The following is a 14,237-nucleotide window of genomic DNA, read 5'->3' on the forward strand; positions in this document are numbered from 1 at the left end:
TTGGTAATGCCTTCCCTTTTTACTTGACTCACTTTGTGCTTTTGACCCATCTCTCTTTGCTCGGTTGCCTCACACCAGTATTACCGGAGTCCTCGATGCATCCATGCCTCCGGCCATCAATCCCTTACCCACCGATGTACAAGCACACTTCTGCCTGGAAGCTGAGCCTCGCTCGCCCTGGCCCAGGCAATGTCAGAAGCGTGCGGCGGTCCTACATATCAACACGCAATGGGGCAAACGTCTCCTGCCTTTGAAGCCTTGTTTCGGACGTGACGCAGCATGTCGATTGGTCTTGTGTGACTATGCTTTCGTGAGGCATGCCAAAATCTTGGCTGATGGCTGAAGGCAGCTTGTTCATGTTCTCGAGAGTTGCCTCGTCTCGGATCACCTGCCTACTGATTTCCAGTTGGATGGTTGGCACAGGGAGGCAAGTAGCACGAGGTTCGTTTCCCGAATTCAACATTTCTCTAGCTACGGTAAATGGAAGTCAAAAACCCTTCACGCCACCACGTGCGTGTTACAACAAGTATACGTCAATCATTACATGGTTTGAACATGAAAGTTCTTAGTATACATGCATTTGGATCCTGTCAACTGCTCTTGAGTCTCAATATCCACGCAATGTCCCACATGTCCGACAGGATTGATGGAGTCCCAGAAGAAGGACGACGCCCATGTCATGGAGACCAGCTGTTGCTTGCGCATACTGCCGTGTCTCTCAAATCGTTGGGCAGCGGTTTCGTCATCACTGACCCTTTCTCAGACAAATCATTGCAAACCGCCCCGCCGACGTGGGCAACACGGTTTCACGCATCTGTTCTCCCCTGCTGGGCCAGTGCCCTTGACCCAGCAACAATACCGATCAACCCGTCCTAGAGTGATTCCGGTGGAGCAGACTGGTCCTTCTCTGTTCTGCGACGTAGTCCTGATCATCAATCCGCTTGGAGTTCTATACCGATGGGGTGAATATTGCTGCTAAGCCCAGGGTTCAAGCTCCTAGTAACCAGTGTCCTCCTTCACTGGAAGCACCCCAAGCCTTCGAGTTTTGTGTTATTTTCCTGCTGCATCCAGTGCCTCTGCTCACTGGACTTCCGATGTCTGCCACGACCACAGATCGAAGCCATGCTCCTCTCCGTTTTAGGCTTCTCCAACAACCACTTCTGTGTTAGCATCATTGGGTAAGTCTCTCCTCCAACCAGTCCATTGCTGAGGTGGTAACAACCGTCCTGCCTCAGTTGTAAACTCCGCCATTATCCGTTCGTGACCTCGAAGAGTGATTGGTTCTTGTTTCATGGCACGCGCTTCAGTGAGTGCATGTTCAATTTGCCAGGGATTCTGATCACTGGCTGACCCTCGTCCTCGGAGTCAGACCTTGAGTGGTTGGTGTATCTGACATACCCAACGAGGAACCGACAAGCTACTGTTCAGGCTGTACCATGCTGCGCTCCAGTCCCCACAAAATGAGCAAACTCCATTGGAGCTGTCCACCATTCTCGCTTGCGGCCAGGGCTTGCCAACCCAGAGGAATGCAATGTCAGCCCTTGTTTAGTGTGAGTTTTGAGAGCCTCAGTCAGAAGGGTCGTTTCTCATCTTTGGCCCGTACTCTCATCTGTCAGGTGGTCTGCCCGGGGGCGACCGCAATGTGTGAAGCCAGAACAATGACCTTGTCGATTTCTGTGCTTCTCGCATGCTCCTCAGAAACTTGGGCACTGGAGGAAGTTGAACAACCTCGTGGATACCGGCAGATCAAGTATCTTCATATCGCACTTTGTGCTTCGGAGGATCGAGACTTTCATCATGGGAGCTGGAGTAGCTGAGCCAAAAAGAATGAGACCGCGACCAAGGATGGAGGGAAGAAAAATGCAGAACAAAGAAAGCAACGATAAAGTGAAGAGAAGCCATAGTGAGGAACAACAAGAGAAGAAGGAAATCAAGAAAGGGAGAGAAACAAGAAAAAATAAAAACAATAGAAGAAGAGAAACAAGAGAAGGACAAAAGCAAGGGAGCAGAAAAAAATGGAAGTTCAGAGGTGAGGGATTGAGTGCATGTCTATCAAATGCCAACCGGATTGAATCTCCAACATGATTCGACGGGGCGGCACTTGCCTTGTGGATTGTGTTGCTAGGAGAATGAGAAAGACTGACAGGCCTAATGGATGATGGTTCCTCAGAGCATGCTCCTCGTGTTCAGCTCAGGGACGAGTCGACCAGTCCTGTCCTCTGGCGCTGCATGCAAGCGTCTTTCAGCTTATCGGAACCGCTTCATGAAAGAAGCAAAAAATGAATGTGGGTGGAGAGGACACAGGAAGAGAGATAACACAATAATAATAACTAGGACAAGGTTTGACAAAGGAGGGGAAAACAAATGGTGTGAGAGTAACGCCACTGGCGCAAGCTCAACGACGCGCCTAGAGAAGATACTTGGTACCTTGAACTGCGGAACCCTGTAGGTACTGTACATTAACGCATTGTTAGCACTGATAGGCCCTTTAATATGACAAATGCAATGCCATTGATTTACCAGAGCAATCTTAGAATGTCATCGTAGGAGCCTTCTCAGAATGAGCCGGTGGCCGACCAAGGTCGCTGATTGAAAGAGTTCTGGAAAAGATCGACAGCTTAACTGCAGCTGAATTTTTTTTAAAAAGGAAAAAGTTATCTGCTCCTCAGGTAGCGACCTTTCGTGCTCTGATACATAGTGACCAGCTAATGCTCAAGAGCAAGGCGGGGCGTACGTTCGTATCCCAGTGACAAGAAGGCCACTCAAAGGAACCCCTTGTGCACCATCTGTGAAGATTGACCAGTTCCTCACTAGAGACACAAGAGGGTTATACTTCATCATCGGAGCTGCGTCGGATAACAGAATATATGAAACGATCTTGAGAAAACTGGGAACAAGAAAAAGAAAGAAAAGAAAAGAAAAGAAAGAGCATAAGCAGCCAAAAAGAAGAGAAAATGCAGGAATGCACAAAGAAGCCAGGGACAGAATGAAAAGAGACGGGAGGACAGAAACAGAACCGAAACCGAAAACTAAAAGGAAAGGCATAAAACAAAAGAACACCATCAACTTCAGGCTTCTCAGCGTCCTGGCTTAGCCGCCAACCCCTTGTCGGAACCACCTGGCCTTCGAGAGCTGCTGTGCGCTGCTACAGGGTTGACCAAGTCCTCCCGCCAGTCACACAAGGACTTATTCATCATTGGGGTTGAGTGAGGGGAGAGCCAGGGAGAGCGAAGCAACTAGAGCAGATAAAGGTATACAAAAGAACAATAAGCAAAAAGCATGGCTGGATCCAGACCTCACTCCTTTCTTCGAATGGAACATGAGAACGGATGCCGAAACCCAAATGGATATGAGAAGGGAGAGGGGGGATGATGCGAAGGAAAATGGTAAGATAAACGTAACAAATGGGAAAGTGAATAGAAAGAGGAAGATGAAATGGAAGGAAGTGAAGACACCCTTGCAAAGCCCACAGTTTTTCAGAGGCTCAGATTGCCAAGTATGCCATCGATGAGTGATTCCGAGAACGTCAAAGCCCCTCTTTTGCAACACTGGCGTGCCTGTATTCTCGTCCTGATTCATCAGATGACAGCTCGGACCAGAACCAACTCGCTGCTCTTCGAGACACCTCGAGACGCCTGACAAGCCTTTGTTGTTCAGTGGGGGTTGACCAGGCCCCCAACTGAGCAGACAAATGGTGTCTGTCTCTGAGAGGTGTGTTTATCATCATCGGAACTGGATTGACCCCCTGGGCCTGGGATGTGATGTGGTATGATGTGAGAGCCGCGATCCCATCTGCGTGCGATCTGATCTTCAGGACCCGATCGGCCGGATTGACGGGGTGTGGACATGTGTGCGCGGGGATCGGGGTTAACCTTATTTCGACGATGAATCCCGCTTGTCGACAACGTCTCATGACTGGTAGTTTGACAGAGGGTAAGGGGCTTCAGCACCCTATGCCTTTTGACGGCCGAAAATGGGTTTTTGATGGTCTTGGACAGCGCTTTGTGTATGATGATTGAAGAGACAGGCATTTCTTTACGTTTCTTTCTGTGGAACTGTGACAAGCGAGTTAGATGACGCCTCTTATAGGCACAACGCGAAGGCTTGAAGGGCGGTAAATGAAGCGACTTATGTACTAGTGCCTTGCGAAACCAGGTCACGAGACCCGGAGGTGACAAACGACTCTTTGACAAGACGAATCCGTTAGCAGATATTCAGCATGTGGGGGATCGTGCAGAAGGAGTTCGCGAAAGGAGAAGAGTCAGAGCAGCTTTTGATAATGGTAAAAGGCGGTCACAGCCTCAAGGCTCCCAGCGCGAACGGTTCCATCATGTTGTAGGTATTTTTCAGGAAAGCTGACTGGGGAATGCTCAGGATAACTTACTCGCCTGGGTGAATTGTGAATCGAGGTTGAACAATGAGAGCTAGGAACCTGTGATAAATGGTTGGCAGGTTATCCTTCATTATGCGGACATGTGAGGTAGAGCAAGAAGAAGGAGAACAAGGAGGAAACAGATAACGTTAACGTGCATTATAAGCGAGTGAGCCATATAAGCGAGTGAGCCACTTTTCACTGCCCTACTACAATTATGCTCAATTGTAACACACCAACATTAGAAATTAACTACAATTACATTAGAAACAGCTGAATCAGATGATTCCGCAGCCTCCTGGCAAGTGCGTGCATTATGGCCAGGCTTGCCGCACACACCACAGCACCGAACCTTCGTACTTCCCCCCCTTGCACTACCACTATCCAGCTGCATTTCTTGTACTCCCTCACCACCCACGGCCTTCTGGTCCAATAGACCTTGTGCATCTTGTACAGTAACTGATCCTCCAAGCTGCACTCGGTATACCAGTTCGCGAGGTGGTACTGCGCAGCCAAGATGATGAAGGGAGGGATGGCCCAGCCGAGGGCATTGACTCCCTGGATTACCGTTGCCCATTCGCGGTTGCCAGGCTGGGTGAGTTTAGCCTTGCTGAGGCCGTCCGAGGTCGTAACCACCATGCCCGCGAAGATAATGCCCATCATAAACCCAGTCTCGTCGAAGTTGTAGACATCATCATCCACAATACCGTACTTGGCCATAATGTTCCGTACAAGCGCAAACCACTCGGCCATGACGTTTGGATCCTCGCACTTTGCCCTCTGGTAGTCGTATCTACGCGTAAAACGCGTACGGAGCTGTGGCTGGCGCTTGACGAAGTTGTGTGCCCAGAGCTTGCCAACAGAGGGCGCGTCGCGTACGCGTAGCAGTTGGTTGGCCATATCTTCCACACCACGCAATCTTGGTGGAAAATCTCGCGCGCACATAACTCAATAATGTATCGAACAATGGCGTCCTCCTCTGATTGAGTGAGCTTCTTCGAATTGGGCGTGGTGTCGTGTCGTGCAGGCTTGCCAGCGCGTCGTCGCGAAAGCTTCATACGATCAATGTTGTAGATCTTAGCAGCGGCCCGTACACTTAGATTTTCGTCATTTTGAAGAGTTTCAAGGGCCAAGTTTACCCTAGCTTCGTATATGGTGGCAGGCATGGTTGGTTGTTGTCGAGTGGTATGTTGTTGGTGGAGGGTCGCGTCGCATCGAAAAGTGGCTCACTCGCTTATAATGTACGTTATCTGAAATCTGAAAGAAGACGTACCTGAAGAAATTGTTCTCGCCTGATCGAGAGGAAGTATGACGCGTTGTGGTCGCTGGACCGACTGAAATCGTGCTCGATGCGTTTTGTTGTTTAGCTGCCCAAGAGTCAATAAGAATCGGTCGGCGGTAGAACAGGCCAGCGACAATGCATTGGAAGAGAGCGGAGCTTGATTATGGAAATCGACCATTGATGGTTGTTGAATGTTGGAATGTTTGAAGAAGAGAAGAAGTGAAGGATGAAGAAGGGAAAAATAGTGAAAGAGGTGATGGAGGAAGAAGATGGGGAGCGGAGATTGACAATCGAGGTGGATTGAGTAACAAGGATACGAAAAATGTGGGCACAAGAGAGCGCGGGACTGAGTGGAAAGAGGTGAAGGCTGGTGAAGTAATCAATGATTGATAGATGATCGATGGGTATGGTGCCAGTTGGAAGGAGGAAGGTTAAGGCCGGAGTGAAAGAGGAGAGGAGAACAGAGTTGCGGGAAGAAGAATAGGATCCATGTGTGTGGGATGGGCGGAAGAAGGAGAAGAGAATAAGATGGAGGGGAAGTGTGGGAGGAGAGCCAATGCCTTGGCCGCGTCGCCGAGGGCAACGGAGGGCTGAAGCATTAGGGCAGAGACCCGATGAGCCCACAGAGGAGCGACCGAGGGTGAGGGCGTGGAAGAAAACAGCGAAGAGGCTCGCCACAGGCAACGCGTTGTCTGGGACAGCCAAGAAGCCAACCGGAGGAAGTTGTTGTGCAAAGAAACCCGCCGCATGCCAGCTTTAGGCCGGCCGCGGGTGTCAACTCGATTCAACAGGTTCCTTACTCACGGTCAACAATGGCAAAAGGGAACTTCGCCTGTGGATGGAAGCAAGCCTGAGGAAGAGCTTAGAGGAAGAGGAAAGGATGCTGAGATTAATTGTAGAAGAGAATCGGTGCGATGCGAGATTCGAAAAGCGGCACGAACGGAAGTGACGCCGACTGCTCAGGGCAGCCGGGTCACCATGATGGGCGCTGACAACCTGGAACGATGCGTGATGGTACAGTCCAGCGTGGCGGTGGAGGAGCGGTGATGTAGCTGGTGGTTGCGTTATTTCCGGCCATCCTTGATATACACCTAAGTCTGGACGGCTTTGTATCACTGTCAACTCGGCTGGATTCCATAACTTCAGCTAGCAGCAGAACCACAGGCCCATACTTGGTGTTTGCGCCGGGCAGGGCCTCGGACCACGGTTCCACGCTGCCAAAGACACCCCCGGAACGACTCAGAGACAAGGCGGGTCCCGTGCACGAAGATTACCGCATTCTTCTTGTTCAACATCTCCCCGATGGAGAGACGACGTGGTCACTAACCCCAGACGGCTTATAACAGTGCTCAGCTATGACTTGAAGGCCAAGCAATTCAGCCAAGTCTTCCATTGCCTGCTTGATCAGACTTAGGCGGCGGCTGACAGAGTGTGGTCTAGACCTTGCAGCCAGGAATCACTTGACCGGTACCTAACTTAGGTAGTACTCTACCATCCAGAAGCGACACCCGACAGCACACAGCCCACCGTAAGGGCCGAGGCGACATCGCGCTGAACGACACATAACACGTATAACCCGACATTGAAAGGAGGGAAACGTATGCGCTATAAATCCGAATGGCAATACTGATGGCTGCTGCCTCGGTTGCTACGTTGGCAGGGCGGGTTTTCGGATGGCTGGTGGACTCGTCGACCACCAGGAGGCACAGCTACTGGCACTCGAAAGACCAGACTTGACACTCCGGCACAATTACATCTTAGACGCGGCAATCGACGTGCGCCATTCTCCGTTCATCAGAGGAGAGATTATATTTCCTCGATGAGCAAGCCTGTCCGAGCGGCTTGCTCGTCGCGATCAGCTGCATCGTGAGTGCCCAATCCGATTTTGCTCCGGACAGCAACTTATACTCCGGTTATTCTATTGCACACTCCAGAACATAGCTTTCAGAGACCATGCTGATAGGTTTTCCCGCTCGATAGTCACATTTTCAGTCTAGTCAGCTGTTTGAGTGCGTGGGATGAGACTTGAAACGGCGCCGACTGACACCCATGAACAAAGCAAGGGCATCACAACATGGAAGGTCAGAACTTGATGGAGCGCCATAACGGTCAGATACACACTCATAATGGGTCGCTGGGTTGGTATTGTATAACATATCTTACGGCATGGGGTACAGCACAAGCTACCAAATCTCAACACATCTTGAGACGGAGGGCGAAACAGGAAACCTTGGCTGACTGCATGGTAGTCTCCGAATCCGCAAACAAGAGGAGGGAAAAGAGTGCATCAAAGCCAGACAAAGATAGATGCAGATTGAACAACTCAGATGCAACGAATCCCCCCACACCTGCCCGGAGACAATGTCATTGTCTCATCGACACAATGTCGAGGCGAAAGCGGAAATTTTTTTCGGTATGTAACACTGCTTCAAACAGAGCCTTGACATTCGACATGCTCTCCATCAGAGATTCGGAGAGACACAGCTCACAGTTCCCTCTATTCAACAACCGATCTTCAACAGCGGTCCGAACCCAAACTCAACATCGAACCATGGCCACTAATCCCGACCGCCAGTCTTGTTCGCCATCCCCCACCACCCCGAATACTACTGACACCACCATGTGCCATGCCCTCCCAGCTCTCCTACCCCCCGCAAACAGTCTCAACGCCACCCTCACGAGGCGCGAGCAAATCGGCATCCTGTACGAACTGATGTCATCGTCGGACGACATCAAGATACTGCGCAAGGAGCGGGAGTTGGAGCGCGTCATGGGAAACGTCAAGACTTACGTGGGTGTGTTGGACTTCGACCCCAGCTTGTTGGAGGTGCTGGAGGACTTTTTCGCACCCGGCGTGGGCGGAATGTGAAGATGGAGAGGTACCACTGGGGCACCGCATAGGTGGGCAGGTTGCGGACATGATCAGGGGTTACTGGAGAATGGGGGAAGAGTTGGCCGCGGCGGAAGGGATCTTGGAGAGGGTGGATGCCTTGTGGGATTTTAGTATGTATATGCAGCGCAGCTGCTGACTACCTTCAGCACGAGGCTGTGTGGTGTTGTTGATGGTGGTATTCTGCTCAATGTTCAACATTTCAAATAGACCGGGATTGCTGTTGAAAGGGGTCCTTGTTGTACCAATTATGAAAGTGACCGCACTGCTCACCTGACTTGTATTAAAGTAGGTTCAAATAAGCCTGATTAGTGCCAAGCCTGTCAGTAACGTGATTACTCACGTCTTGGTAGGTTCAGTTTGGTTCCGTTGCGATATGAGTTAGCTTCTTGCAAGACGAGGGTCAAGCTTGCCGGATCGTGGTGCAAGTGTCTTCTGGAGGTAAGACCTGACATCAATGCTGCCCTTAAAATGCAAGCTGTTACGATCATGCAGGTGTTCATTCATCTTGCGTGAATGGACCAGCCTCGCTTTTTTTAGGCCTGGCGGAGTCGTGCAGTTCTGGAACCGCAAAGTAGCAGGATATGTATAAGAGTAACACTCAATGGACAACATGATGATTCCCATTAATGAGAGAAAGAAACTTTACCAACTATTAGAAGCTGTGTAAGTAGCCAAACCGCGCTGTACTGGCCAGCATGCTTCGACTCCCTAGGCTTGATCAAGACCCCGGCCGTTTGAAGGCTCACAAGGGTAAATGCTGATTATCTTGGACAACAATATTATGTGAATACAAAGAGCTGACTGGCTACAACAAATCGAACACGCAGGCCATCAGCAAAGGCGTTCTCACGGCTGAGCTCGCCAGGTCGGTGGTCATCTCCCATGCATACAGCTGGCACTCTTCGGCTCACCGCAGTTGACACATGGCGGTCTAGATGAGTCCTCCTGGAATAAAGATGCTGGATGCACAACGGTCCTGATACTAGTGTCATTGGAATGACAACACCTGCAGGACATGACCTCTCATAGGGTTCTGCTATAAGGAATAGGCCCTGAGAGGCTTTGACATTCTCGACAATTGTCAAACAACCGCGCTAAGGTCATCATGACTGTAATACAAACAGCAGCATTAAAACAACCTTACACATCCAACTCGCTCAGCCAACCCAAGTTCCTCTTCCCTCAACCGACCCCAACTGACACCTTCAAAAAGCGGCCTTGCCAACCTACCCTCCTCTTCGCCGCGCCTCCCCATCAAGCCCCTGTCCTCAACTACAAAGACAAGCCACAACATGATGGCTGCCAACAGCAGCGCCAACGGCAGCCCTAACCACGCTCGGATTATGGATCACTACGACAAGCTAGCCTCCAGCCACGACGAGCCAAATACCTACCCCCTGAACGTCTTTGCCGACATTGCCAGTCAACAGGACTATCTCCCAATTTCACAGCCACTACACAGCGGCCTGCTCCTCTTGATGAAGGCCGCAGACAACGTGAACAGCCAAGCTGAACAAGAAAAGGTTGAGGATTGCATCATAGTCCGTCCACTTTAAGCAATGACAGAAACATCATCAACCTCGGCGATACCACACAGCCTAGAAAAGAAAGGAGAGTAAGAAAAGGGGAAGGGGGGAAGAGGGAGGGGCGAAGGGGAAAACAGGAAAAAGTACACTACCACCAGCGGACAACTTTCCGCCCCTGTTTCAGAACACCTTCGCCTTTCCAGAAACTACTTGGGCAGCAAACGTCATGAGGCATTACTGATCGGTCATTTGTCTCTTTTTAATCTGTACAGAGCAAGGTACGAGACAGCTTGGAGACCCTGAATTACATTCAATACTCATCACCGTTGAGGTAGACCCCGGACTCTTGTGGAACAATAACTGGGAATGCATACAGAGTGCATTTTTTGGTATGACAGGACGTGTAAGTGAAACAACCATGAGCCTATAAAGCGCCCCCACGACCGCCACGCGGACTGACCAACCAGAAGTTCATGCCCATCTTGAGGCTTGAGCTTCATATAATTTTCCCCGCTCGCCGCAAACTTCTTCGAATTCCTGTTCCAAAACTCATCGTCGTGAGGCTTAACAACAACCAGGGCTCACAAAATGGACGAGCGAGCTAAGATCCCAGTTTCCCTCCCTCACGCCAACCCGACAGGCAGCTACTGGCTAGACCCGCCGGACCCCCTTGCCGACCACCGAACCACCCCGGACCTCCCGTCCTCGGCCGACACCGTCATCATTGGCAGCGGCATCACCGGCGCCGCCGTGGCCTGGAATCTCTTGCAAAGCCACAAACCAGACACCAGCATTCTAATGCTCGAGGCCCGCCAGGTTTGTTCAGGTGCCACAGGAAGGAATGGTAACTCTTACCCATCCGCCCCCCTCCTCCAGCCCCACCCCCCGGGCGCACCCAATTCTCAAATATCCTCCCCCCATCCATACCCTTGCTCACCTCCTCTGCGATGAACCAACAAAAAGGAGGACACACCAAACACGCCTCCTACCGCACCTTCCCGTCCCACCTCACCACGCACGGCGCCCACACAGCAATCCAGATCGCCCGCCTCGAGCACGCCAACATCCGGGCCATGCACGCCTTCGCCCGCGACCACGAAATTGACTGCGACCTGCACCCCTGCAATACCGTCGACGTCGTCTTCGACCGGGCCGAGTGGGCGTCCGCGCAGGCGTCTGTCGCCGCCATGCGCAGGGCATTCCACCAGGCTCCGGGCAAAGAACCCGAGGACGAGGGGGAGTATACCCTCTACTCTGCTGACGAGGTCCGGGGCATGTTCCACGTGCATGACGGGGTGTACCGGGGGAGGGAGGAGACGGTGCAGGGCGGGGTGGGGTATTTCGCGGGTAGTTTGTCGGCGTACAAGTTTGGGGTCGGGGTTCTGAACCTTTGTTTGGGGAAGAACTTTGAGTCTAAGGGGGGGATGAGTGGGGGAGGTTTTAATTTGCAGACCCACACGGCTGTTACCGGCTTGAAGAGGAAGAAACCCTCTGGAGAATCGGGGTTTTGCTGGGAGGTGCAGACGCAGCGGGGGGTGGTCAAGGCGAGGAGGGTGGTGTTGGCTACGAATGGATATACGGCGGCGGTGTGGCCGCGGTTTCAGGGGGTTGTGGTACCGTTGAGGGGCCAGGTCACGGCGCAGAGGCCGGGGAAGGCAATGCCTGCCGGAGGTTGTCTGCCGACGACGTATAGTTTTATTTATGAGAGAGGGTATGAGTATATGGTCGCGAGGCCCCAAGGGTCCAGATTCGCGGGAGATATTGTAATGGGAGGGGGATTGGTGCGGGCTCCGGACGATGGGCTGATGGAGTTTGGGACGACGGATGATTCGGTGGTGAATGAGGACATCAGCGAGTATTTGAGGGAGACTACGGGACGGTACTTTGGACCTGACTGGGGTGAGGACCATCCCGAAGGACGCGTACGAAGTGAGTGGACAGGCATCATGGGGTTCAGTCCCGACGGATTACCGTTTGTCGGAGAGGTGCCTGGGGAGAACGGGCTTTGGGCGAGCTGCAGTTTCCAGGGGCATGGCATGGTTCTATGCTGGATGTGCGCAAAAGCTTTGGTCGACATGATGGAAGGTCGCGATGATGAGGAGCTCGGGGAATGGTTCCCGGACGTCTTTCGGATAACAGAGGAGAGACTGGCGAAGAGGTTCCAGGGAAGGCTGTACTGAACTCTTCTAGAGGATGCTCCCTCAGTGCTTAAATGCCTAGTCAGATTGAAGAGGTTAACGGTTCTCGTGCTTGTAATGCGCGCTGTTAATCATACTGGCTTTTGGATCGCTTTTGGACCCCTTCTAATGGTGCCTCTCTTGAAGCTGGTTGCATCGGCCTCTGAGTACCCGTTGGGGCTCCTCTTATCGCCGATCAACTAGCAGCTAAGGGCGGGAGTTAGGTATATTAAATTGAACTATGACTAACTAGTTATTAATTTGAATAAAATATAGTTAACTAGTTAGAGACTTTTATTTATTAGTAATTCCTACTAGAATTGGAGAGTCTGTCATATTGCTGTGACGGGCACCCAAGGTCGGTCATGTGATGGGCTGAGCCCATGATGGCCTCGGCAACCCTCGGCCGTGGTATCATGATAACGTCATCCTGAGGCAGGCAGTGTCTGTGTGTTCCGGAGCATATAAGAGCTGCCCTCTCTTCCTGTCATCTAGTTCTCTCTTTTCTTCTTCTCTCTCCATTCGAGGCAAACTCGTAGAGTCGTCACCAGCTAGTTGCAATATACTCCTGGGACCGTTACATTTCAGCTCACACATATAAGATTGATATTGCGATGAAGACCTCAGATGTCCAAAAACAGGGTGCAAGCAGTGCCTGCAGCACTGAAAATTCCTTACATACACATTTGACCTGCACAGACTATACTCCAGCCTCGACCAAGCTATCCTACCAGCCATGACTGAGAAGCCACTCCTATTTGACCTACCCTATATGGATGGATGGATGGAATTTATTTCTCCCGGAGGCGCGAAGTCTAAAGGGCCTTGGCACGCTAATCACATCCAATTCGTTGACGTTCAATCATCAACTCGTATGACCTACCCTATATCCGAGCGACTTACCTTTACCTCAGGAAGCCTACTTTGTATGGTGCTAATACTATAGGAGATGTCACGGGTGGGACAGGCTGATAGTCCAATGGCAGTTGTATTCGGGCTAAGCCACAGTCCGGGCTCTATTCCGTCAGGTACGGGCAGGCTTGATTGTCAAGACGTAGCTCAAGGAGCTACGACCAGAACTCGCGGCAGCGAGGTGCAGGATCTTCAACCCGCAGGGGCCCTCACACGCTGGGCCCCACCCGTGGGTCCTGGCAGGCACGGCGCAATCGCCGTGACAGGAGAATGAGGGCTATAACACCCAAAAAGGAACTATAAAGCTCTCGGTAACTGTGATTGATACCGCGCCCTGGACTCATGCTCTCTTCGATGAGTATCGGTGGGTGGCGTGTGCGCCCACTTGTTCTTCACGCGTCGCAGACGCGCATCCTATATGCTCTTCCTCTTCCTTTCCTTAGCTTTCAATTAGCAGACTTGAGTCGGCATTTGCAGTGCGCAGCGCCTCACCTTGATGCCACCTGTCTCTCACAGTATCCCGCTCAATAGTGGACTACATTATATATTACTGAAAGGCGAAACAGCTACTTTTTTAAGATTTAGTTTTGAATATAGTAGCTAAAGACTTGAACTTGCTAGCAAATTTATATAGTAAGCCAGATTCAATCAATAGTTATAGTTCAGATTAACGTATCTGACCTACTCTCTTAGCAGGTGTGTTGAGTGGCGTTTTCTTATTCCTGGCGAGTTAGGTAATACTATATTTCTAGTTATCAACTTATTTGCTAACTGCTAGACGTCTGGACCCCGCAACGGAATCGGCCCCACAATGGAATCCTGGCACCGCACCACCATTCCAGACATGACTAACTTCAACTCAACACAACTCATCCACTTCTGGGCCAAAATCAACATGACCGCTATCCGGGAAGAGCTTATTCAATTGGCTATAGCCGAGGTTCAAGAAGGCCTTTGTTCACAGAAAGATGCAGCGGAAAAGTACAGCATCCCACAGTCTACCCTGAACCGACGGCTTCATGGCGCCCACCCTCGACAACAAGCCAAAATCCACGAACAACGGCTCAGTCCTGTG

The 14,237-nt window shown here is 51.2% G+C and overlaps 4 protein-coding genes across 4 annotated transcripts; all 4 read left to right on the forward strand.

Moving 5' to 3' along the window:
* Nucleotides 1-1,306: 1,306 nt before the first annotated feature.
* Nucleotides 1,307-1,986, forward strand: N657DRAFT_177131 (uncharacterized protein). Its single transcript, XM_062786100.1, has one exon. It carries the CDS (start codon nucleotides 1,437-1,439, stop codon nucleotides 1,815-1,817), a length of 381 nt encoding a protein of 126 aa, XP_062650589.1. The 5' UTR covers nucleotides 1,307-1,436; the 3' UTR covers nucleotides 1,818-1,986.
* Nucleotides 1,987-2,493, forward strand: N657DRAFT_177132 (uncharacterized protein). The gene has a single exon (XM_062786101.1). It carries the CDS (start codon nucleotides 2,156-2,158, stop codon nucleotides 2,447-2,449), a length of 294 nt encoding a protein of 97 aa, XP_062650590.1. The 5' UTR covers nucleotides 1,987-2,155; the 3' UTR covers nucleotides 2,450-2,493.
* A 5,781-nt stretch (nucleotides 2,494-8,274) lies between these two features.
* N657DRAFT_630772 (uncharacterized protein) lies at nucleotides 8,275-9,285 on the forward strand (the record flags this gene model as incomplete). Its single annotated transcript, XM_062791003.1, has 8 exons — nucleotides 8,275-8,449; nucleotides 8,556-8,657; nucleotides 8,694-8,722; nucleotides 8,755-8,832; nucleotides 8,864-8,893; nucleotides 8,941-8,985; nucleotides 9,204-9,210; nucleotides 9,242-9,285. The coding sequence occupies 8 exons, from the start codon at nucleotides 8,275-8,277 to the stop codon at nucleotides 9,283-9,285; spliced, it is 510 nt and encodes a 169-aa protein (XP_062650591.1).
* Nucleotides 9,286-11,439: 2,154 nt separating this feature from the next.
* Nucleotides 11,440-12,359, forward strand: N657DRAFT_640687 (FAD dependent oxidoreductase). Its single transcript, XM_062792015.1, has one exon. It carries the CDS (start codon nucleotides 11,498-11,500, stop codon nucleotides 12,251-12,253), a length of 756 nt encoding a protein of 251 aa, XP_062650592.1. The 5' UTR covers nucleotides 11,440-11,497; the 3' UTR covers nucleotides 12,254-12,359.
* The last annotated feature ends 1,878 nt before the right edge of the window (nucleotides 12,360-14,237 follow it).

This window comes from Parathielavia appendiculata (assembly GCF_033297405.1).
Source record: "Parathielavia appendiculata strain CBS 731.68 unplaced genomic scaffold N657scaffold_2, whole genome shotgun sequence".
In the NCBI taxonomy this organism is placed as follows: domain Eukaryota; kingdom Fungi; phylum Ascomycota; class Sordariomycetes; order Sordariales; family Chaetomiaceae; genus Parathielavia; species Parathielavia appendiculata.